Source organism: Aythya fuligula, chromosome 15 (genome assembly GCF_009819795.1).
Source record: "Aythya fuligula isolate bAytFul2 chromosome 15, bAytFul2.pri, whole genome shotgun sequence".
In the NCBI taxonomy this organism is placed as follows: domain Eukaryota; kingdom Metazoa; phylum Chordata; class Aves; order Anseriformes; family Anatidae; genus Aythya; species Aythya fuligula.
In genome coordinates this window covers 3,080,236-3,102,239 of record NC_045573.1, presented here as the reverse complement: position 1 = coordinate 3,102,239, position 22,004 = coordinate 3,080,236, and the positions used below count along the sequence as shown (strand labels likewise).

At 55.7% G+C, this 22,004-nt stretch overlaps 1 protein-coding gene across 5 annotated transcripts in view; it reads right to left on the bottom strand.

The window, feature by feature from the left end:
- The window catches only part of PEMT (phosphatidylethanolamine N-methyltransferase), a 39,066-nt gene that overhangs the window by 4,508 nt on the left and 12,554 nt on the right, over nucleotides 1–22,004 (bottom strand). For 4 of the 5 annotated variants that reach the window (XM_032197888.1, XM_032197885.1, XM_032197884.1 and 1 more), the window contains exons 3-5: nucleotides 13,106–13,221; nucleotides 6,590–6,735; nucleotides 2,446–2,557 (exon numbers count right to left, since the gene is read on the bottom strand). In XM_032197888.1, coding sequence (XP_032053779.1) covers nucleotides 2,446–2,557; nucleotides 6,590–6,735; nucleotides 13,106–13,221 — 374 coding nt within the window. Of the gene's footprint in view, nucleotides 1–1,694; nucleotides 1,787–2,445; nucleotides 2,558–6,589; nucleotides 6,736–13,105; nucleotides 13,222–22,004 lie in introns of those variants that run through there. The other variant, XM_032197886.1, reaches the window with a different exon arrangement.

Sequence of the window (22,004 nt, the reverse complement as noted above, 5' to 3'; positions counted from 1 at the left end):
TGGTTCTGCTCTCTTACGAGCCCGACCTACTTATTGAGCCACGGCTCGTTTTGTAGCAGGGTTGCTGATGAGTCAGCCAGGTAGGGTTTGTGCTTTTTTTTTTTTTTTTTTGTGGTCCTGGTAGCTGTTGAGGACTTATTTTGATAGGAAATCTGTCTGCCCCCACCCCTTGCTGCAGCTCCCCATTGCCGTGGGGTTTTTTGCGAGAGCGATGCGCGTGGGCTCGTGGATGTGCTGCTTTGCTCCTGCCTCACGTTTGCTGCTCGCAGCCCTTTCCTCCCCGAACTCCCCTTTTTGTGGTGAGCAGCAGAGGAGCTTTGTCCTCATGCATCCCCCTTGGGCACGGCAAGGAGCCCCGACAGCCCTGAACCCCTCCACTTGCTGCACGCACCGAGGGGTCAAAGCTCTGCCTGCAACGCGTTTGGCAGACGTGTTTATTTTGACTGTGGAGCTGCCATTAGTCAAGCCCGGGATATTTGCAACATCCTAGAAGGGAGAAAACAGCGGCTCTGGCCCCAAAGCATGTTCCTAACGTCGGAGTCCTAATCGTGGGCTGTCTGGGGCGCTGCCAAGCTCGCTTCCATTATGCGGTATGTGCCCTTACAGCTGGAAATGAATCAACCCTCTGGGCTCCAGTGCCACGATATGGAGCATGATACATCACCGAGGGAGGCGAAATACGTTCTACATTTCAGGCCACGTCCAAAGCCCGTCAGCAGATGCATTCCTCCTGTACCAACAGCTCAGCTGCAGCATCCCTCCCGCCCCCGGGATGTTAAATCTGGCCCCTCCGCGGGCAGCCACCCAACATCTTAAAGCCCTGTGACTCCAGCGAGACCTCCGGAGAGCCCTAGGAACCCCCAGAAAAACTGAGAAACCCAAGCCGAGATCAGGGGGAAGGCAAACGGCCACAAACACAGCGGGGAGGGTTGTGCTGAGCTTCCCCAGGGCCAGGCGGGTGGTGTCCTGGTGCCACTTTGCACAGCTCCAGCAATTTGTCACCAGCAATTATTTGTCACACCTTGCTGCCCTTTATGGGAGCAGTCTTTTAACAAGAAAAAGAGGCAATCGCACTGTTGTCCTGAGCTGCTTCAAGCTGCTTTTCCCTGGGACTGTGTGTTGGAAGGCCAAGCAAAGAGCACCCGGTGCGAGGCTGCTCTGTCGCGGGGGCGAAGGGGGGATTTCTGCGGCACAAACAGCTCGAGGGGGCTCGGCAGAGGTTCCAGGAAATTGTTTGATGCTGGTTGCAAAAAAAAAAAAAAAAATAAAAATCTTATAAACTCCTTCTGGTCAAATTCCTCCTTCGGGTATGTCACACTGGGTGGCTGCGGTGTGGCGTGGGGGGCTCCTCCTGCCCCGCTGTCCCCACGCTGTCCCCTTGTGCCCAGCCCTGCGGTGGCCACGGGTAGCGAGGGCGTGAGGCTGGCTCTCGGGCTCCATTTCCCAGGGTTTGGACCCAATCCAGCTGCCGTGGGGCTGCAAGGAAGGCAAATAACCTTGTGCAGCGATGCCTGACGGCTGCAGGGGGGGGATCTCACCGTGCAGAGGGAACATCAGCAAGGCTCAGCGGAGCCATCGGCTTGGCTTATTACCAGGGGCCAGACTGGTCTGCTGCCGCAGACGTGGCTGAAAAGGGGACCATAAAGTGGTAAAAGGTTTTTATTTTTCCACAGAAAGAGAAGAGAGGTGGGTCCGTTCGGGAGTGCCCATGAAAAATATGTAGAGATAAAGACTTGTAATGCTCTACGGGCTCCCAAGGCAAGGCAGCCAGTGTTGTTTTTTTCTCCTGGGCAAATAAATAAAATGTGATATTAAATGAAAGCCACATAAAACTTAATACACAGAATAGAGTATATTGCTCATTTACTGCTAAATTACAGCCTATTCATTTCCTCCTAAGCAGGCTATTAAGCTGTGTTGTATCACATGAGGAGTGTTTCGGAAGTGTTATCGCCATGCAGTGGGGGAAAGGGTGTGTTGGCTTGTTTTGTTTTTTTTTCAGAGGTAATTACAGGGTCACACTGATCCCTGGTATCAGCGCCCTGCCCCTGCTGAGTGACACCCGGCATGAATTCGGCCCTGACTGTTGATTTTTCCATGTGCAGAGCCTGCCAAGGACCCCGTTCGGCGGCAGAGCATTTGCTGATGTTTCCTCTCCCCAGCTCTTGGCCGTTATTTATTTTTCTACCATTAATGCCGCAAGTCTTTCATGACAGCAGAAGATCTCAGAGGCACAAAAATAGCCAGGAAGCGAGAAGCCAGGGCACGTTGTGCTTTCCCTGCCATTTTACTCCCCGGCCATTTTATTGCTGATTTCCCATCGCCAACAGTTTCCTTGGCCCCTGGTCCAAGCCAGCACCTTACACCTTCCCCGACAGCGCCTGCCCCATAGCGCACAGACCCCACATTTACCCCATAGCGCTGCCGGTGGGGGCACATACTCACATGAGGGACCAGCCCAGGTAGACGGCCGTGCTGCCCCAGTACATGGGATTGTCCAGGATGCTGAAGGGGAAGCTGGTGACTTTTGCCTCCATCAGGATGCCGAAGTAATCACCTGCAGGGCGAGCAGAGGGTTTCTCATTAGGATCCACTAAGGAAGGAGTTTTGGGGGCTCGGGGGGCTCGGCACGCGGTGCCCTCCTTGGGGTATCCCTGCTGGGGAGGCAGAGCAAAGGAAAATGAAGGTGAATGAAGGGTTTTACTGCTGGCTTGCAGGCTCAGAAAGCTGCAGTAAATAGGCTGACTGTTTACTCCGTGTCCATCAGCTTTTCCGGGAATGGCTCTTTGCCCACGAGGAAGGTTTGTGCAGTGCAGCAAGGCTACGGCAGCTACATTCCTCCCCAGGACACAGCTCTCGAGGTCCCACCTGGCTGATTCTGCTTTCCCCTTTGAAAATTGCCCCTCTAAAGTCACTCGACAAGGAAGCGAGTGCATAGGTCCAAAGCCATTTAATGGGGAAATAAGCCCAGAGCACTGTAATGGTGTTTTGAGATGCTACAATCAAGACCGCTACCACCAAACGCCCTCTTTCAGTGCCACCCTTATCTCGTGGCTCAGAGAATTTCTCAGAATTTCAGAAAATAGCACCTCTGCCTACAAAACACTCAATTATCGGCATGATGATGATGATGATAGGAGGTGATTGTCATCCGTAATGAGGAAAGCTCTCAGAACTGTCAGCATTCAGCCTTCCCATCCAGCGCGGAGTCATCTTTTCGGTGCTGCTGAAGGGTGCCTGGGTAAAATGACAAGTGAGGAGATGTGCAGCTCGTGAACCACGTTTCAGGGGGGGCAAAGGAGCTGGGATGCAGAGCCCGGCCTCCTGCTGCTCTTACAATGAGAAGACCACAAAGCCCAGCAAGGGTTTTGCTCCGTGTCCGCGGCACAAGGCACGGCACAAGCCAGCAGTCCACCAGCTCAGGACCCAGAGTTTTGTCCCCAGCGCTGCCACCAGCCCGTTCCCTGACCTTGGGCACGTCTCCTCCCAGCCCCATTGTGTGCCGACCATAATATCGGTATTTCTCATAGCGCAGTGGGGGCGAGGATTAATGTATGGTGAGAAAGCGCTTGGAAATCCAGATAAAGCACATTATGGGAGTGCAAAGTATTCAAGGTTATTATTATTACCTGGATCGCCGAGTAATTTCTTTGACCTCACGTGGTGCTAAGACATTTCTTTCCAAGGATAAACAGCGCCTGCCCAATTATACAACGCTTTTGGGCTTTAACTACAGGCCACTAAGTGAGATAATTGCCTGGTATTTATACTATATGTTCTCACAGTTACTTGGCAATGCGTCTCGGAGATTGTTCTGGTAGAAAGCACCCCCCAAGCGCTGCCGTTGCTGTGCTTTCTTCTGTGTCAAAATGCTTCATTATCCCTGCCCGCCCTCGCCTCGGGGCTGAACACCTCGCGCCCCAAATGACGCTGGCACCGGGGAGGTTTGCACAAAGGGAACGCAACCAACAGAGAGGATCTGCAAGGCTCTCACAGCCAGGCAGGTGCTGAGGGAAGGGACTGGGCATCAGCATCAGCCTGGGCATCTCTTGCATCTCCATCAAGCCCTCGAAACAGGAATCTGTCCCCTGTCAGGGCAAGGCACTTTGGGATCTAATTTGGGTGCATTTTTTTGGCTGGAGGTCGGTGTTATCACCTTGCCCCCAAGGGGAGACGCTGCTCTGGGGGTTGCTTTGGATCCTGGCAGCAGAAAGCCATGCAATGCACCCCGTTAAGCTTCCCACGGCCTCCTGAGCACAATGCAACCCGAAGTGTCTCCACTGCCCCTTTTCAGAGCCACCGGGTCCACCGTAACCCACTAACAGAGCTTGGTCGAGTTTGGTTCACTTGAAATGTTGGTCAGCACCGCAAGGAACCGCGCGTGGGTGTGGAGAGATGGGCTCAGACAGGCAGAGCTGCCTCTTGGGTGCCCCCAGCCTCCGGGAAGCCAAGCACTTGTTCTTGCCTTTGTCAGAAAATCGGGCAAACGGCCCTGAACTGAATTCCAGCAAGCACACGGTGCTTTCCGAATCGGCACGCTGGCGCCGGCAGGGTGGGAGCGGGGTCCTGCAGGGGAGAAGGAGGTCGGGGCTGTCGTGGCAAGGGGCCGCATCCAGCTGCTGCAAACGGAGGCTGGGACTGGTCCTGGGGGCAATGGGGTGGCACAGAAAGGCTTGTGGCTGAAGGGTGGCTCCTGTGAACCATTTAGCCTGCATTTAAGAGACAAAGTGCTGTGCTCCGGAGCTTAAGGTTGTTAAAGAGGGGTCCTCCTGGGCAGCCCCGATGCAGCCTCCATGTCCCGCATGGCTCAGCCCTCGCTGCTTTAGGAAAACTGGAGAGGGAAGGGTCAAATGCTGTCCCAGCAAATTCGCTAAGTGCTCAGGCATCTCAGGCTCTCTAAACTCCTCTTGAGCTCAACCGGCTGTGAGAAGCAGCTGGATGATGCAATGACACTCGGTGCCAAAGAAGCACAGCTCTCCCCTACCCACAGCCAGAAGCGCCCACACCGCCCGGGGACCCCACTCCCACCGCAGCCCCAGGACACCAGCTGGGTGTGCAAGGGGACGGTGCTCAACCCAGGTGAGACCCCCTGAGCCCTGCAGACCCCGTGTGTCGGTAGAAACCACACTGAACATCATTCTCAGCTGAGTTTGGGGGCTCCCTGGAGCTGACCACCCCCAGGATGGATGCTCCCGGCACCTCCTGCCCCACGAGCGCTGCGGTGGCTCGGCTCTGCCCTGCTGTCCCCGTCACGTTCCAGCTGGCAGCGTTGGCCCCGCTCCCTGCTGCGTCACGCCAGGCTTGGCACGAGCCATTGTGCAGGACGGAGCAGCAGCACCCAATGTGGGCCACCACCGCCCGCCTCCTCCCTTCCCCGGGGGGCACCGCCGGCCGTGCCAAAACGGAGGGGGCCGGGGCCACGCTCCCTGCTTACGCCGAGCCTGACTCATTCGTTTGTTTTTTTTTTTTTTTTTTTTCCCCAGCGGTTCAAGCCCAGTGGGTCCTCCTGGTCGGCTGAATCAGGCTTTACGTCAACAGCCCCGGAGCTGGCCGGGCTTCAGGAGCGCTCAAGCAGCTCCGGCCGCTGGGTGCTCCTGTGCTCGGCCTCCCCGGACACGTCTCCGCGCACAGCATCACCCCCGGGGGCTGCGGGCGAGCTGGGAGGGAGCCACAGGCTGGTGGTTGGGGGCCAGGGGTGCCACACGAAGCCAGGAGCCCACATTGAGGAGTGCTGGGCTCTATTTCTGGCGGCAGGATCTTGGCCAACCCAAGGCGTCTCTTTGCGCCTCCACTTGAAACCAGGAAGGCTTATTACCTCCCTCTCCTCTTCCTGGAGACGCTGCAGGAGCTAATTGAATCTGGTTTGTAAAGCACTTGCAAAAGCACAGCCTAAATGCGGTGTCGAAGCCGGGGCTGTGATTATTGCAGCCAGCGGGAGCTGCCCCTCTCCTTCGATATTTATTGTTCCCGTCTCTATTTTATTTTTATGAATTCCACACATACTGGCGTATTTCTAAAGTCAACAATGCTAATAGAATTACTCTCTAAATGTGAGAGCAGGCACAGTGGAAAATGCCTTTTGCCAGAAAGCCGGCAGATAAAAGGATCTGTCAGCGGATGTCAGGCTTATTGCAGAGGGGAAGAGCAAATGAGATCTTGCCCGAGCGCGTGTCAGGCGGCTGGGGGCTCAGCGCAGGGCGCCTGGATGGCTCCTACCTCTCCTTCATCCTCCCCTTCCTCCTCCTCCTCCTCCTCCTCCCCACCATGCAGGTGCTGACCTGCTCAGGAGCTCTGCCCTTGGGCTGCTCTTTCTGCAGGACATTTGATCTCCGCGATAATTAGCCGTATTTCTACAATTTCAGGCTCGGCACCGGAGGCGATTAGGCCGGCTGGGCAACATCGCTGCACGAGCAGCTCCGTGCAAGGTGACGGCGTGGCTGGATCACGCTGCGGTATCGCACAGCCAGAACAAACCTAACAGCTCCCCCGAGACGAGGAGGACGAAATTACGGGGCTCTGCCCAGCCAAAAGACCCCTGGGGGGGCTCAATGAACTTTCAGGTTCGGCTGCTGAATTTTTTCGTGCTTACCTAGGAAAGTCCCGGTGAATCCCAGTGCTAAGAAGCTGGAGATGACAAACAAGGTCCCTACGGCCAAGATGACCAAGCCTGAGCAATAAGCCCAGTGGCTGTCCAAGCCCTCCAGCTTCGGCTGGCTCTTCATGGCTTCTGTGAAGCTGTCAGAGAGACAACAAGGGCTGTTAATAGCGGCCACTCACTGCCAACATCACCCCCCTGTGGGAGAGGCAGAGCTTTGGGAGAGGATGCTGCTGGGGAAGACACTTCTCGGGGCCCTTTGGCATTTCTCAGGATCCCCTTTTCCAGTGGGAGAAGCAATGGTGAGCAGCCAGGGCTTGGCCTGGGGCACTTATTTTAACTCGCAACCCTTGGTGGAAATGTCTTGGAAATGTCCTGGAAATGTCAACCCCACCGAGGCGCAATATGATGCAAAAAAAAATAAATATAAAATGCACAAAGACGCCCTGGCAAACGCTGGAGGCTGCGATGCCTCAGCACGGGACCTGGAGGACTGGGGAACAATCCCCCGGGTTATCTCGTGCTCCCACCCCCGTTCCTCTCCACCAAAACATTTTGCAGCTTTTGTGGGCTCGCCACGTGCCCAGGAGTGATTCATGGCTGGGGCCTGACAGTCAGGGGGAGGATGGGAGCAGTGAAAGGAAAATGCTGGAGCTGCGCTTCTCGGCTCCAGGCTCAGGCAGGCATTTTGGGTCTGACCTCCCAAATGCTTGTTTTCGAGCGTAAAATCCGTGACCCCTCTGTCCTGGGCCACCCGAACTTTGCCCAGGAGCAGGGCTTGGCAGCCCTGGCGCCTCACATAGCTCCGGTGCGAGCGGAGGGCTCCAAACGAGATAAGGCTGTGATTCAGAAATGCCCGTTAATAACAGGCAGATGAGATAAGAGCCCCACGGAGCTGCGTGCAGCGCCTCTCCACATGCTGCTGACACACGAGGTAGGAAACTCGGAGCGTTTTTTTTTTTGTTTTGTTATGTTTTAATGAGCACCCTGGAGGCTGAAATTCAAGCGGAATAACAGCACTCCTGCGCCCCTGGCCATCGCTGCCTGCCTCTTGCTCCTCGTGCTCCCCGCTCTGCGCGTGGAACAGACCCGGTGGTTTCAGGGCTGCCAGCTCGTGTGATGTTATCTGCGCTGCTTGGGAGGGTTTTTTTTCCTAACGTCCAGCTCTGCGAGCCTTGCAAATCCCTTGGTTTTCTTTGCTGCCCAAATTGGAGCTGAGAGTCCTGCCCGGGAAGCTGACAGAGCCGGGGCTGCACCTTGCGAAGGCTCGAGGCCGGCTGGCGAGGCACTCGCCAAGCAAAGCCCAGGATGATACTTAAACCTTACGGTGCACAGACCTGGCTGATACCTCTTGTTTTCCTTGGAGCTCGTTCCTACCAGGTTTTCTACTCTCTGGGAGCTTTTAGGCCCCCACAGCAAGCCGTTTCATCCTTCAGCACGGACTAGAGCAAAGAAGCAAAACACAGAATAAATGTACTCTGCTGGGCAGGGAGCTGGAAGGAGCCTTGGAGAGCTCCTCCGTGACCCAGCACACTGCCCTCTGCTCTCCAGGTTCATCCTGGTTTTGTTTAAAATCAGTGCTGACGGGAAGGCACAATCCAGCAGCCTCACAGCCCTTCGCATCGCATCCCTGATGTTTGTTTTTCAGTAATAAAAGCGTCCCCGCTGAGGAAGCCCAAACCTGTGTCCCTGCTACCAGCACTGCCGGGGCTTGGATGGAAAGCCATCGCCCTGTGGGGATGCAAAAAGATGTGAGCAGGGAGGTGCAGAGGTGCTCAGAGGCTGCTTTTTTGCTCGGGATTAGCAGGATTAACGCTATCTTGCATCCTTGGAGCTCCCCTATCCTGTGCTCGTGACCTGCCTCGGCCTCGGAGCATGAGAAGCACGAACGTGGCTTCGAGAGCACGAACTGGCTGCAAAAGCAGCCGCGGAGGTTTTGCAACCAGCACGTGAGGCCGTTTGCTTTGGCGAAGCCGTGTCCCCTGCTCCAGCTGATGCCATCCTCCCTTCTCGCAGGCCTGCAGGAGCAACCCTCAGCAGCATGCCCTGCTCCATGCCCTGCTCTGTGCCCTGCTGTTCGGCTTGCAGCTAGGCAGGGAGGCGTTTGCGCAGAGATAACGGGCTGCCTTGCCCTCCGGTGCTGCTTTCCACCTTCCTAGACACGCTCTCTGTTTGCATTAAACATGATGCGCGCCGGAGTTTTCAGGACTGGTAAATAAACCTTTCAAGCAATTTATGATGCCGGGCCACGACGAGCAGCACGGAGCCGTCAGCAGATGCAGTGATTGTGGCATCCGTGCCCGCTGCAGGCAGCAGGGGAGCCCCTTCGGGGGCCACGGCTCACCCTCCTGGCAGGGGGAGGACGAGGCGGGGGCCGTCCCCGTCGTGTGGCACGAGTTCCGCGGCCACCCATCACCGGTCCCTTTCTCCATGTGCCTCTGAGTCACGTTCATCACAGCGTTTATTTCTGGCTGTGCTGCAAGGCAGCATCCCGGCTCGGCACCCGAGAGGACGCCGCTTGCAGCCGGGCTTTGTCCTGGTACCTGGAAACGCTTTTGTGCGCCGAGCGGAGCGAGTGGCGTGGGGAGGAGCTGCCCTCCTCCCAGGGCAGGGATGGATGGGCTGTGACCTACTTTAATCGCATCCCCGGCTGCTGTCACGAGGATGCCAGTGATTGTGGGGTAGAGGGGGCCTGGGGGGTGCCCCCCAGCTTTGGGGAATGGAAATGGGGGAAACGGGGCTTCCCCCAGCATCTCCCCACGCGTACCTGCGGGTTTGCCGGCACAAACACCAGCGGCACCCGCTCCCTGCTCCATCCAAAAATCCCAAATCCAGCAGCTCTGGCCCAACTGGCAGATGTGGCTGATTCCCCGAGGGGTGCAAGCAGCCCCGTGGCCACCTGCACAACCTCCCCGTCAGCGGGGTTTGCCCCAGGATGCCAAGGCAACCGGCGCTGCTTTCCCAAAACAAAGGGCGTTTGCTCAGGCACTCAGCTGTTGCTGTGCAGGCGGTGCTGCGTGGTGGGAATAAAGCACATGAACTGGAAAAGCACTCTGGAAATGGCCCCGCAGCGCGGGGACGGAGGTGTCACACAGCTGGAAGTGGTTTTTAACCCGCAGTGTGCTCAGCCTCGGGGGCAAGGGGAATACTGGGGGCACCGCTCCTCCCGTGGGGATGCGGAGGGGACCTGTGGCCAGGGTTGCACAAACAGGAGCTTATATTGCAAAAACAGAAAGTTAACCAAACCTGCAGCCCTAATGCATCCCCAAAAGCCACATGGAGCACGAAGCAACCCTGGAAATGCTGTAGTGAGAGAGAAGCTGAGCTTTTCAGCTCTCTGGGCCTCTCTCGGTGGCACACGGTGACCACATTTTGTAACCCCTTCCCCACAAAGCAGAGCAAAGACCTCGTCGAGCAAACTGGGTCGCTGCCGCAGCGCTCCCTTCGGCCGATCCCCAAAATCAGCCTGGAAACTGGGCAAGTGCAACTGGGGCAGAAGTGGGACGGGGGCTGGCAGGCAGCGGGAAGCGTCGGGGGCGCAGGCAGCTGCGCGGCATGTCCCCGTCCCCGTGCAGGAGGCTTTGTTCCCCCTGGCAAAAGCAGGCAGCAGGGGGAAAATGGTCCAGCGGTGGCCAGCAGCAAGCACCGCTGCCTGCACGCCGCAACAAAAGACCTCGCTCGTTAAAAAAAATGAAAAAAAAAAAAGGAAATAAAGCCTAAAACCATCCCGCCGATACCACCAGCAACTGGGAGCTCGGTCATCATCTTCACAGCTTCTTTTGCCAATAATGACTTTGCCTTTCTGCCAGCGCTGGGGTGCGTGTTATTTAGGTCAGCTCGGGGCTGGAGCAGCTTCTCTCCCTGCCCGGCAGCGGGTCCGTGGGGGGCACGAGGTGTTTTGGTCCACCCAGAGCTTTTCCCAGCCACGCTCAGCCTGCTGCTGGCAGCGTGGGTCGGAGGGGACGTGGGCTGCTGAGGGCCACGCTCAGTTCCCATCACGAGCGTGGTGACAAAACGCTGTGATACGGAGATCGATGCCGTTTACAACACGCTTGTTCTTGATAGCAAATCCAGGAAGTAAACAAGCTGAGCGTAAAAGAAGCGCACTGCTGAATGCCACCCGGCCCCTCCCAGGGCTGAATCGGGTCCCAGGGTGGGTTCTTTCTGTTGAAAAGGTGTTGTCCTTGCTCAGCCTCTGCAGGGCGTGCTTGGAGCAAAGGCACCACAACCCAGACACCCCCGGGGCCTCGCTCTGCATCTGCCAAATCCCCCTTTTGGCACACGTATGCGGGGTGGTGCTGTTACAGCTCGGAAAAACACCCCAAGGCCCCTAAGGTGGGAAGTCTGTAAGCACCCCAGGTACAAAACCACCTGCACACGCCTGCTGTGGGATGAGGAGTTTGAAAAAGCAAACAAAGGGGAGCAGGGGAGAGCTCCAAAAGCAGCACCCCTGGCTTATTGTACAGTCAGAGCAGGGGAAGATGCCAACAAGGTGGCTAAACCCAGAGAGAGACACGGGATGGAAATGTGCAGGAGGATACAGAGGGGCATGTCCCGTGTCACAGGGTTACAGCCATGAACACAGTGCAGGCAGGCAGTGCAGAAGTTCAGGAGTTGTTTTCCCTGATAAGAGCTCCAGTAAGAAGCTCCTGCTTCTTGCCAAACAAACATCATGAAAATCATCGCTGCACCGAAGCAATTAAGGGTGCCTGCCTCGTGTGGTTGACTAAGCAGGTCCCCTCTGGTCACAGGTCACTCTGCATTGCTTCTCAGAAACACTCCGGGGCTGATAACGAAGCTCAGGGTTGGGAAGCACCTAATTGCTTAATAAGCATGGAATATTTCTTTTCGTACAACCAAGGTACCCCTTTGGATGGAAAAAATGCATGAGACCATCACGGCACTGACCTGGGGACAAGACTGAGGAAGGGGAGGCATTGGAGCTTGCAGCCCAGATGCCAACCTGCAGAATTTGTCTGCTCTTCCCTCCCCTGCCTCCACTTCTGGCTGGGAGCCTGCCAAAAATACAGCTGTGAAGAGGAAGCAGGTGTTTAAAAACAAAAGAGGCATCCTGTGGGCTCTCCAAGCGCTCCCCAGCAGCCCCTGCCCACAAAAACATCAGTGCAGCCGAGCAGAAGTGACTTGGAGAAAAAAAAATGATTAAAGGGGAAAGTGAAAGCACGAGAGCTGTGCCCCTCCTGGTGGAAGCAGCCCTGAGATGGCAGTGCCCGCGTTCACGGGTCCTCCTCTGGGCAGCTGGAGCCCAGTTTGGGGCTGGTTTCTGCCTTCATGTGTGAGCAGGGGGCAGGATCACGCCTTCCCAAACAGCACAGCCTCTCCTGGCTGGGGCTGTGGAGGGCTCACGGAGCTGGGGATGGAGCTTGAAAGCATCCCGTGGCTCCCAGGGGAAGGACTTGGAGAGCTTGGGGTGCAGTGCTGGGACAGCTCAAGCCTCCTTGACCCTCCCCATCGGCGCTCAGCCCCCAGGAGCTGGGATCGTCCCCCCATCAGCTGTGTTTTTAATTAAAGGCCGGGCTCAAGGCTTTGCACTGCTTCCCAGACAACAAGCAGCTGTGTCATCAGTGCCTGAGACTGCCGAGACATTCCCCAGCGAAATCCAAGCGTGCCGTGTCACCGAGCCACGGGCACTGAGCCCCACACCGCCTGCACTCAGCGATGGCCACATTCACCGCGAGCTTTCTTGGGCTTTCTGCAACAAGAAGCAGCGGTGACAAAGGCAGAAGGGCAAGGGCAGGTCTCGGTGTCGTTTCCAGGAAGGCAGAGCTCTTAAAGACATGTGCAAATTCCAACCTGAGATCTCCGTGCCTGGGAAATTACCCGGAGTACTAAACAACCCATTAGCTCTGACCCTGGCATAATTGAATCTGGAAATTTAGTAGAGAGCCTGCCTCTCCTCACAGCGTTGGAGATAAAGCCTATCAGATCGCAGATAAATTGCTGGCATCGGGGAAATCTTCTGCAGCAAACCTCTGTGCTGCACTCAGAACGTCAGCGGACGTATTCCCATGGTGGAGGGCGCATCAGTCACACAGCACTATTAGCACAGGTAGCGTTTAAACAGATTGCAGATAAGAATTTGAAGAGGCTGCTCGCTAAGTGCACAGATAATCCCACTCTCCCGCACAGGAAATGGGGATTTCTTAAAAACAGGCTTCATTTTGGTCATTGTTTTCACCAGAAAATTAAAGGATTCTGCTCTTGGGTACGTGCCCGCAGCCTTCCTGCCACCTGGCTGCACGCAGGGCAGGGGAAACTGCCCCAAGAGAGTGGGGCAAGAAGATCCATGACACCCGATGGGTGCTGATGGTTTGCTCTCCTGCCCACAGCCACCTCGTTGCATCCCTCTGCCTGACTGGGGTGTTCCAAACCCCGGAATAAATCTGCTGGCTGAAGGGATCGAGGTAAAACCAACACGCTGGGGCTGGATTCAGTCCCCATGCCCTGTGGGGGCACCTCGTTGGGTTTCCATACGAAGAGTTGGATCCTTACCAGTGGCTCCGCACGCAGTTGAGCATCAGGATCACAGTGCCCAGGCAGTAACAGGCGGTGTGTGGAGAGCCGCAGACCCGGCTGAGCGCTCGCGTTTTGTGCTCCCATCTCGCCACCTGAAAAGACAAAAGGAAAGGAAAGGGGTGGTTGGGGGCACTCAGCAAGGCTGAGGCTGCCCCAGGGCCATCGAAGCCAACGGGCTCGTGTGATGGAGCCTGGCAGTGCTCTTCTGCAAGGAAAGAAAACAGATCCCAGAGCAGGGGACGGACCACAGGGCTCCCCAGCTCTGATTTCCCAGGCTGGGACCTGCCCCCAGCCACACAGACCCTACCAGGCAGGGGCAACCCCTCCCAGCCCTCTTCCAGAAAAATCTGCAGCGCTCCCCCCAGCTCCCCCCAGGTAAAACCTGCCAGCTTGGCAGAGATAACCGCAGCCCTTGGGCGTGCTGAACCAGCTGGCCTTCGTCAGCGCTCAGCAATTTTAGCCATTAAGGGCTCGCCTCAGCTCCTCACCCACCTCCCAGCACCACGCACGCCGTTTGGTGACGTCCCTGGCCCCTCACATCTCCAGGGAGGTGTCAGCATCCCTGCCAGCGTGTGTCCCTCTGCCTGCAGCGTTAAGCTCCAGGTTTTGCAGAGCAGCAGAAGCTGACGGCCCCCTGCCCTGAATGCAGCTGGAGAGGTGCCCCCTCGCCCTGGGAGGCTGCTGCATGAGGGTGGCTGGAGCTGCTCCCCAAATCCGCAGCTCTGGACCCACCCGAGTCATCACATCCCCGAGCCTCGCTCCCAACCCGATCAAAATCCCTACAGCTGGAATGTTTTCTACCTTTCCACACCCTGGTAGGAGCCAGGGGAATGTTTCAACATCAATTTGCTCCTCCGACACGCTGGGCTCTTCATTAGCTTCAAACACTCTCCGCTCCCTCGCACGGAGCCTGGGCAGCTTTGGGGGACACCCACAACCCGGCCATTCACCCGTTCCGAGTAAATTTGGTAATTTAGTGGCTCCGTTGAAGCAGCGAGCAGGGAAGGGCGGCTTTGCAGGCACCGCTTTCTTCCCAGGCTGCTGCAGACACACAAAGTGCCGGTGGCGGAGGGGGGACAGCCGCCTTCGGGAGGGGAGCGAGATGAAAACCTCCGATAAGCAGGGCGCCGATTTCACATGCTGAGAGCTGATTCAATTAGTTATGCAATGATTGCTCCGAAATTACAAATCCACTCATGACAGAGAGAGCTGCTTCACTGCCTTTTCCTGGCTGGTATAAATAGTTTGTATTCTAAATTGAATTTAAAACACCGTGCGTCATGCTGCTGCTAAAACGGGAGCTGCTGTTTGAGCGCTGCGAGAGGGGAAAAGAAGAAATATAGGGTGAGTTACCACCTTTGGAAAGGAAAAGAAGTGACCACACAGGTGACTGAGTCACAGCCAAAAACCACGGCCGCGTGCCGGCTATCTCTGCGAGCCTCCTAATTCCCTGGAAATTATTCTGGTGGCGTTTGCACGGGTGGCAGCTCCGGGCTCGCTCCGAGAGCTCGGCAAAGCATCTCAGAACTGAGGCTGAGAGCTGAGGCCTCCAGGAGCCATCCAGGTGGCCTCGTAATTACCCTCGCCGCTACAAACACTCGTCTGGGCAGCGAGAGAGCAAGACAGGGCAGAAGGAAGGAGCCTGTTTTGGAGCCCTTCGGGGCACCAGCTGGCTCCGTGCCGCTCCCGGTGCAGCCGAGCTCGTGCTGCATCGTGCAAACTCCCGGCTAGGAGCGAAACATCAACCTGTATTTGGCTGTTGCAGCCTCCAGATAGGACCCAGGACTCTTTTTCCAAGCACGCCACGAGCCCACGCATGAGTCACCAGCAGCAAAGCTGAGCGAGAGCCTGCGTGGAGCCTTCCCGGGGGGCTCCTGCCAGGCCCCGCGCTGGTATTTCGGCTTCCGAACAATTAATTTGTTCCGGTTCTGGTTCTGTTCCTCGAGCAGCTAATTAGTTCTGGCTCGGTTCTGCTTTTCTAATTTTAGTCATCTGCTGGCTAATATTAGCTCTCCTCCGACCTACGGCTACGCAGCTGGCTTCATGGTTTTATGAAACCATCAGCCGACGTGTTTTTATTTACTGCGCCGTGGACGCAAGATGGTTTTGGCACCCTCCGTGGCTGCAGCTATTCCTGGCACGATGCTTGCTCCCCGGCCAAGGCTGGCAGCCCCTGTTCCCACCGCCGTGCACGGCATCGGGACGGGGAAATGGAGCAACACAAAGTTTCCTGACTTTACCCGAGGGTCAAAGCAATAGAAACTAAAAATAAGGCTCTTTCTCCAAAGCCCTGCGCTTTCACTTTACAAAAACTCGCTGATGGCTGTAAGCAGGTTTTGAATGTTTCCCCCAAAGCTCGTTATCGGAATAAATCAGCATGTGGATGTGGCTGCAAAGCCGGGTGGGCTCCTGGGCCCTGTGTTCTTCATTTTGGCAGGCTGCTGCTCCCAGGGCATCGCTCCCCCCGTGCGTAACGCGGGGCTGCCTCCTCCGAACACGAACCCAGCCATCTCCCCAACCGCCTGGGCAAGTGCGTAAACAGCACTGAAAGCACCACCACGCATCCCCCGTGGCCGCCCTGCTAGGAAGAAGGAGATGTTCGGAGCTCTCTGTTCCTTTTTTTGGGGTGGGTAAACCTTCCCGAGCCACCTTGAGACGCGCCACAAATAGCCATTGGAAAAGCAATTTCATCTCACGAGCTTGCCTCCGCCGCTGATCCACGGGAAATGCTCTTTACAGCTTTGTGTGCATGGCAGACCATATCCTCTCATTAATATTTAGTATTTGTTTCAAGGAAATTGATTTATTTTTTTTTTTGTCTGCCATCCAAGGAAGCTGGCTTTTGAGCGTGCTACATTTTAATTTGCTCAACCCCGGCTTTGAAACGGAGACTTTGTTCTGTTTCGCATGACTCCCCTTCTATATCTGGCTTGCCCCAGAGGTAGGGAACGAAACCAGACACCCCAAAGGCTGCTGATCAGCTGGCCGATGTCCTCACGCTGCCCCACTGCCTTAGCACCACAACACCGGGTGGGCACTAACTGAATTTAGGCAGGCGGCGTGCCTGGCGGGCTGGGATGGATCAGAAGCTCTCTTTCACAAAGGGAAACTGAGGCACTGGAGGGCCGAGGTGTGCAACTGCTTCCCAGCTCTCTGGGATCAGGGTGGTGAGGCTGTGCCCACATCCTGGGAAATCCCAAAGCTGCTGCCCACTCGGGGAGATGCTCTGACTGGTTCTGGGGATGCTCCTGCCCTGGCCAAGCATAAAAACGGTGAATGCACATGTCTGAGCTGGACGTAAGATGACAGTGAATAGGATATGTTGTCCCTCTTGTACCTGTCTCACAGTGTTAAGGGTTTTATCCCACCACGTAGGGGCAAGGAAACAGCCCACTGAGGGACACAAAACTCAAACATTTCATGAAAAACCTAGAGGAAGAACAATCAGTTCCCCGGAGCATCTGTGCACCCCAGCACCAAGACAGTTTGCATACACAGAGTGAGCCCTGGATGCGTCGACAATTCAGCTCAAACTCAAAAACCTTAAGACAAGAACGACCTAAGCAATTTTTGTAGCTTTACCCTTCAGCCTGATCTCTCCTGGGCCAGCTTCCCACGGATGCCGGGCTCCACGCTGCTGCTGGGTTAGGAAAGACCCCGACGTGAGCTCTGATGGCTCCGTGCGAACACCTCCTGCAGCAGGAGGCATGCCCCTGCCAGCTCGTAATGCCACGAGAGTGTAGGAAATCTGACAGTCCCCTTAATGCTCCTCCAGAGACCAGGGGCACCAAATCGTTCCCCGGCTGTGAAAAATCAATTTTCTCATTCCGAATCCCTGAAATCCTTCATTAAAGCAGCATGACATTCCCCGCTCTCTGCCAGCACTTGGGTGCCAGAAAATGACCTTGCTTGCAGCTACTGCATTTATCTAACAGACAGGGAGAAAAGAGAGACGCCCGAGCACCCAAACTCTGACTCAGGCACTCACAGGAGTTACGTGAGAGCGGGGAGGACGCCACGATGAGGGGCAGAAATAACCGAGCGGGCTGAAAGCACACGGACACCGCGGGGCTGGGAGCCCTGGGGCTGGCTGACCTTTGGCAAACGCTGAGCAGCCAGCGATTCTGGCTGTTCCAAGTAACTGCAGAGGAAATGAGGGTGGCCTGCCTGATCTCATCCCTCCTAACAAACCGTGTGTGAGCCCTCTGCAGCCAGCAGTGCTCGGGGTGGGTATATTGGGCAGCGGTGGTTGAGCACCGGGGCCAGGCTGAGAGCTCCAACGTGGGTTCCTGCGGCTGCTCGAGGCACGTGTCCTGCAGCTCCTCGGGGAGAAAACCTCTGCTTTTCCAGCAGACTGCAAACCCCGGCAGAGACAGGAGGAGGGAAGCTGCAGGGCTGATCCCGGGGAGCATCATGCCATCTTCCACGAGTGGTATTTCATCCAGAAAGCTGCTGCTCCCCTTCCCAAACGTGGTGAGGATGCTGTGTGCCCGTGCGCAGCCCCATCTGAAATGCCCACCCCGGCACCAGGCACGGCAGAGGCTTTCCGAAGGCATGTGCTGCAACGCCCCGGGGACCAGCGTGCCACCAGCAGCAAGAACATGATTAGCGGGAGCTCTGGGCAGCGAAGGCAGGAGAAAAAGAACAGAACAAACCACGTTTTAATTTGTACAAGCTGGTAATTATAGTTGCTATCTGTCTGAAATCTCTATTGAGTTTATTTAAATATGTTCTCCATGAAGGCCATTCAGACAGGAATTATCAAGGTGTTGCAGCAGAGGAGATAATGCCATGCAGTTTTCAACAGATCAAGGGCTGATTAGGAGGAATTAATTAGCTGCTTAAACAGCCCTTGACTCGCTGCAGCAATTAGCCGTCCCCTCCCCTCAGTCACGTTCCTCGTGCAGCCGTGGCGGCGACACGAAGCGCCCGCCAGCAGAACCGCCGGCCCCACAGCACCGGTGAGCCAAGGATGTTTTTCCTCTCCCGGATTTTATCAGGCTGGTCCTTCATCATCCTCCATCCACCACCTCTCACCTGCTACGAGCCACCAGTTCTCAGCTGGGCTCCGCCACCGGCATCGCTCAGCAGCCTCGGCGCCCCGTGCCACTGCAGCGCTGCCTGCCTCCCTCTGCTGGGCTGTCCCCTGGCCCAACCTTTTCCAGAGGCAGGAGGAGAAGCTGGTGCTCAGCCACGAGAGCCCTTTCTGCCCCACGGTCCCAGGCTGCCAGCTCCTGGCAGCGCCCCAGAGGGCTCAGCTTTGTTTAATTGCTTCCTCCTGCAGCCGTGGCTCTGGACCGTCTGATCCGGAGAGCGAGTTATTGCTCTGAAGGCTTCTCAACTCGCAGGCACTCAATTACGGAAAGCCATGAGATGGTAATGGAGCCCGAAAGCTTTTTAGCAAATGATTAAAGCCCTGCAAAGTTCCCCCACTAAGTACTGGAGCAGCAGCTTCCAGTTCATGCAATTAAAACGCTGCAGTGATATTAGAAGAGACAGGCACCATATTAAGAGTTTCGTGTAAGCTGTAAGGCAACATAAGCCAGAGACTTGGCTTGTAAATGCTTCTTTTTTTTTTTTTGTAACACACCGAGATGAGATGTAGGTGCTTTCAATGGCAAGGGCTCTGCAGCCCTGGGACCACCAGGATCAGAGAAGACCCGCAGTGGGGGCACAGAGGGTTTCCTACCACCCCGTTCCCAAAGTGCATCCATCTCGGGGCTCAGGTCACACCCTGGGGGTTTTGGGCACCTCAAGCCCTGACACGTGTCCTGGGAGAGGAGGACAGGGGGCCGCCCTGGGAGGCTACACCCATCAGTTTTCTCACTTTCCCCATCTGCACGATGGCAATAACAGCTGTCGGCGAGGCGCAGCCCAGTGGAAAGGCTTAGCGGGTCCGCGTCTGCCAGAGCTCCGAAAGGAAGACGTCGGTTCGACTCAAGAAGACTTTTCCATTGCCTTCCACGAGCCCTGGGTGTGGGGTTTTGATGTTTGTTCCAGCCAAAAGAAACAACAGCGGGGCTTAGGAAAAAAGCCTGCGGTATGCAGGCAGTGTGGGAACAGCCAGCTGGAGCAGCACGGCCGCACGCACAGGTGACGGAGAGCTCCGCGAGGACACAGCCACACGTTTGCAGGCTCTGGCTATGGAAAGTGAGAGCAGCGAGAGCATCCAAGGGCTAAAGACGAGAAATATCTACAAGGGAAAAGGAGGTCGAGCTTCTCCCCAAAGCCCAGGGGTGGGTTTTGTGCTGTCTGTAAGGCATCTGCCGTGGGGTGGTCGGTGGGACCGGGGACGGCTCCTCTCCGGCAGCACACGGTACAGCAGAGCTGCAGCACTCAGCTGTGCCAGCGTGACAAACCCATCGCCAAAACGGGGGAGTCAAGAAGAGGAAATTAGAGCTGAAGTGCTCCTTCTGGTGATTCCAGCCTGAAGAAGCCGCTGCGCCGCAGACGAGGGGTCAATGGGACCCAGGTTGAGGACTCCGACACGGGGAGAAGAGCAAAGTGCCTACACTTATTGAGAAGTAGAAAGATGAGCATAGAAGAAACGCAGCCTGCTTAAACCATGGAAGAGTTTCGCCTAAAAAAAATAAACCCACATCCTTCCCCAGGGAAAGTAACTGGACTGAAATGGCACAGGTCACCTCAGCAAACGGCCTTGAGGTGGGGAAACAAAACAAGCCGGCAGGTAAACAGATAAGGGTTTCGTAAGGACTGGGTACGCTTTACCTCAAAGCCATCCCTTGAGATTACCTCCACACGAGTCTTTACCTTGAATCCACTCATGATAAACAGCTAGATAATAAATTTCATTTCTCTAATAGTGTTTATGGGATTTGTCAGAGGACCATCTCATTAGCCGCCTGCAATAAAAACAAGCGCCCTGCTTAGCGTGCGCCGCGGCAGCCCAGGGCCCGCAAATGTTCCATGAGCAATATCCTTTCCTCTTCAATAAAAACAAAACCGACACGGAATACGGGCCGCATTCGCTAGCAATTTCCAACACAAAATCTGAACGGCTTCTCCTCGAGGCAAGGAGCTCATGATTTATGGCCGAAGGGCTGGAAGCCGGCGGCAGGTGATTTCGCGTAACCGAGGCCGCGCTGCGGGAATTCGTCCTGGCAGCAGGAACCCTCGCGAGCAGCTCCCCAGGACAGATCTGGGAAGGATGATGCTCTGCAGCCGCAGGGATCGCACGGCCCTAACAGGCTCTCCCGGCCAACAAACCCCGTGGAAAAAGTCTTAAGAAATAATGACTTCTCCAGAGCGCAGCACGGGTTGTGGGAGGCCCCTTCCAGCCCGTCTGGGATGGGGTGTGGATGGCCCAGCTTTGGGAGGGGTGCAGGGGGATGCGTGCCCTGATGCAGTAATGCATCCTAATAAAAGAGCCTCCTGAGAGCAGGGAAAGGCAGAAGCTGCACCTACACGAGTAGCTGGGGCTGTGCCAGAGCCCACAAGGATGGCGAGTGCTGCTGGGTGAGCGGCTCAGGTGCAGGATGGTGAAGCATTTTCCCCAGGGGGGATTCTGCATGTTTTATTTTTGTCTTCTTCCGTGCTCAGATGACTTGGCCCCCACCCTGCTTCCCATCGCACTCAGCTCCAACCGAACCGAGCCAGAAAGCCGCACGTCTCTTGCTTTCATACATTTTTGAAGCTCGGAGCGTTTTCCCCGAGCAGCACAGCCCTGGCTTTGCTCATGCAGTCAGCAGAGCAAAAATTGCCTTCCCAATCCACCTGGAAGTGAAGGTGCGTGTCGGTCCCTCGCTGGTTTAACTGTTCTGCCCATCTCACGTCCTGTACTCACTTGTTTTTTATGTTTTTTTTTCCTGTTGCTCATGCTCACGCAGCACTAAATAAGCAAAGCTGGGGAAAGTGCCTGAAGTGCTGTGCACGCAGCCGCTGCCCTGAACCTGGCTGTCCCCCCAGAAGACCCATGTCCAAACAAAACGATCCAACAATAGCACTGACGGTGTTTGAACTGGCACCAGTACATAAAGACGGGCTCTGTGCTGCACCACGCGGACAGCGAGCGCTCGGTACAAATGCCACGTTAGAAGACAGCAAACGTCTCTCTTTTTTTAAGACTTCCCTTCTATTTTTGCACCTCCACTCTGCTGATTTCCAAATCAGGCCCTGGGTCCCAGCTGATCCACAGGGCGAGTGCCTCAGAAGGCGCTGCAGACTTCAGTGCCTTGGGTTTGAGATGTGGGCATAAAGCCTTCTGTCTTTGTCACAAAGCTTCCCCTCTGCTTTCCAAAGCCTCCCAATTACTGCTGCAAACCTGCAGCTTCAAGCACGATCGCAGTTGTAAATAAGGCCAGCCTGATCAAAAAACTGCTATCCTAGCCAGAATAAAAATGGACAGACTTCAGCAAATGCATCCAGAAATATCCTTTACCGAACCAAGACAAACCTTTCCCGGTTCCAGCTAAAAGGAGATTGAGGTCACCCAACGACTCCCGACATTTCTTGCAGCTCCTGATTAATTACAAAGACGCTTCCATAAAGCTACCCCGGAGGTGTCAGCTACTGCACATGGCTCTTTGCTCTCCCCTGTGACCCACTGCAAGCAGAAGCATCTCAGGATGCAAACACATCAGCACACAAACACAGCCCCACGTGCTGCCCGGGCTCTTCTGTTTGCTGTTTTCAGGCCCAGGCATCATCTTTGCAGTTTGCTCTCGTTAATAGGCTTGCTTGGATTCCAGCTCAGCCCAGCTCATTACCCACCCCGTCGAACCCGACACTAATTCAGGATCACTCCCATCGCTCCAAATAAATAATAAAATTGCCTCCACGCAGGGGTTGTTTTCTTCCTCTCTCCCCCTAATGCAGGTCTGGTAGCATCTCGTGTATCTGTTAATGAAGTCCATTA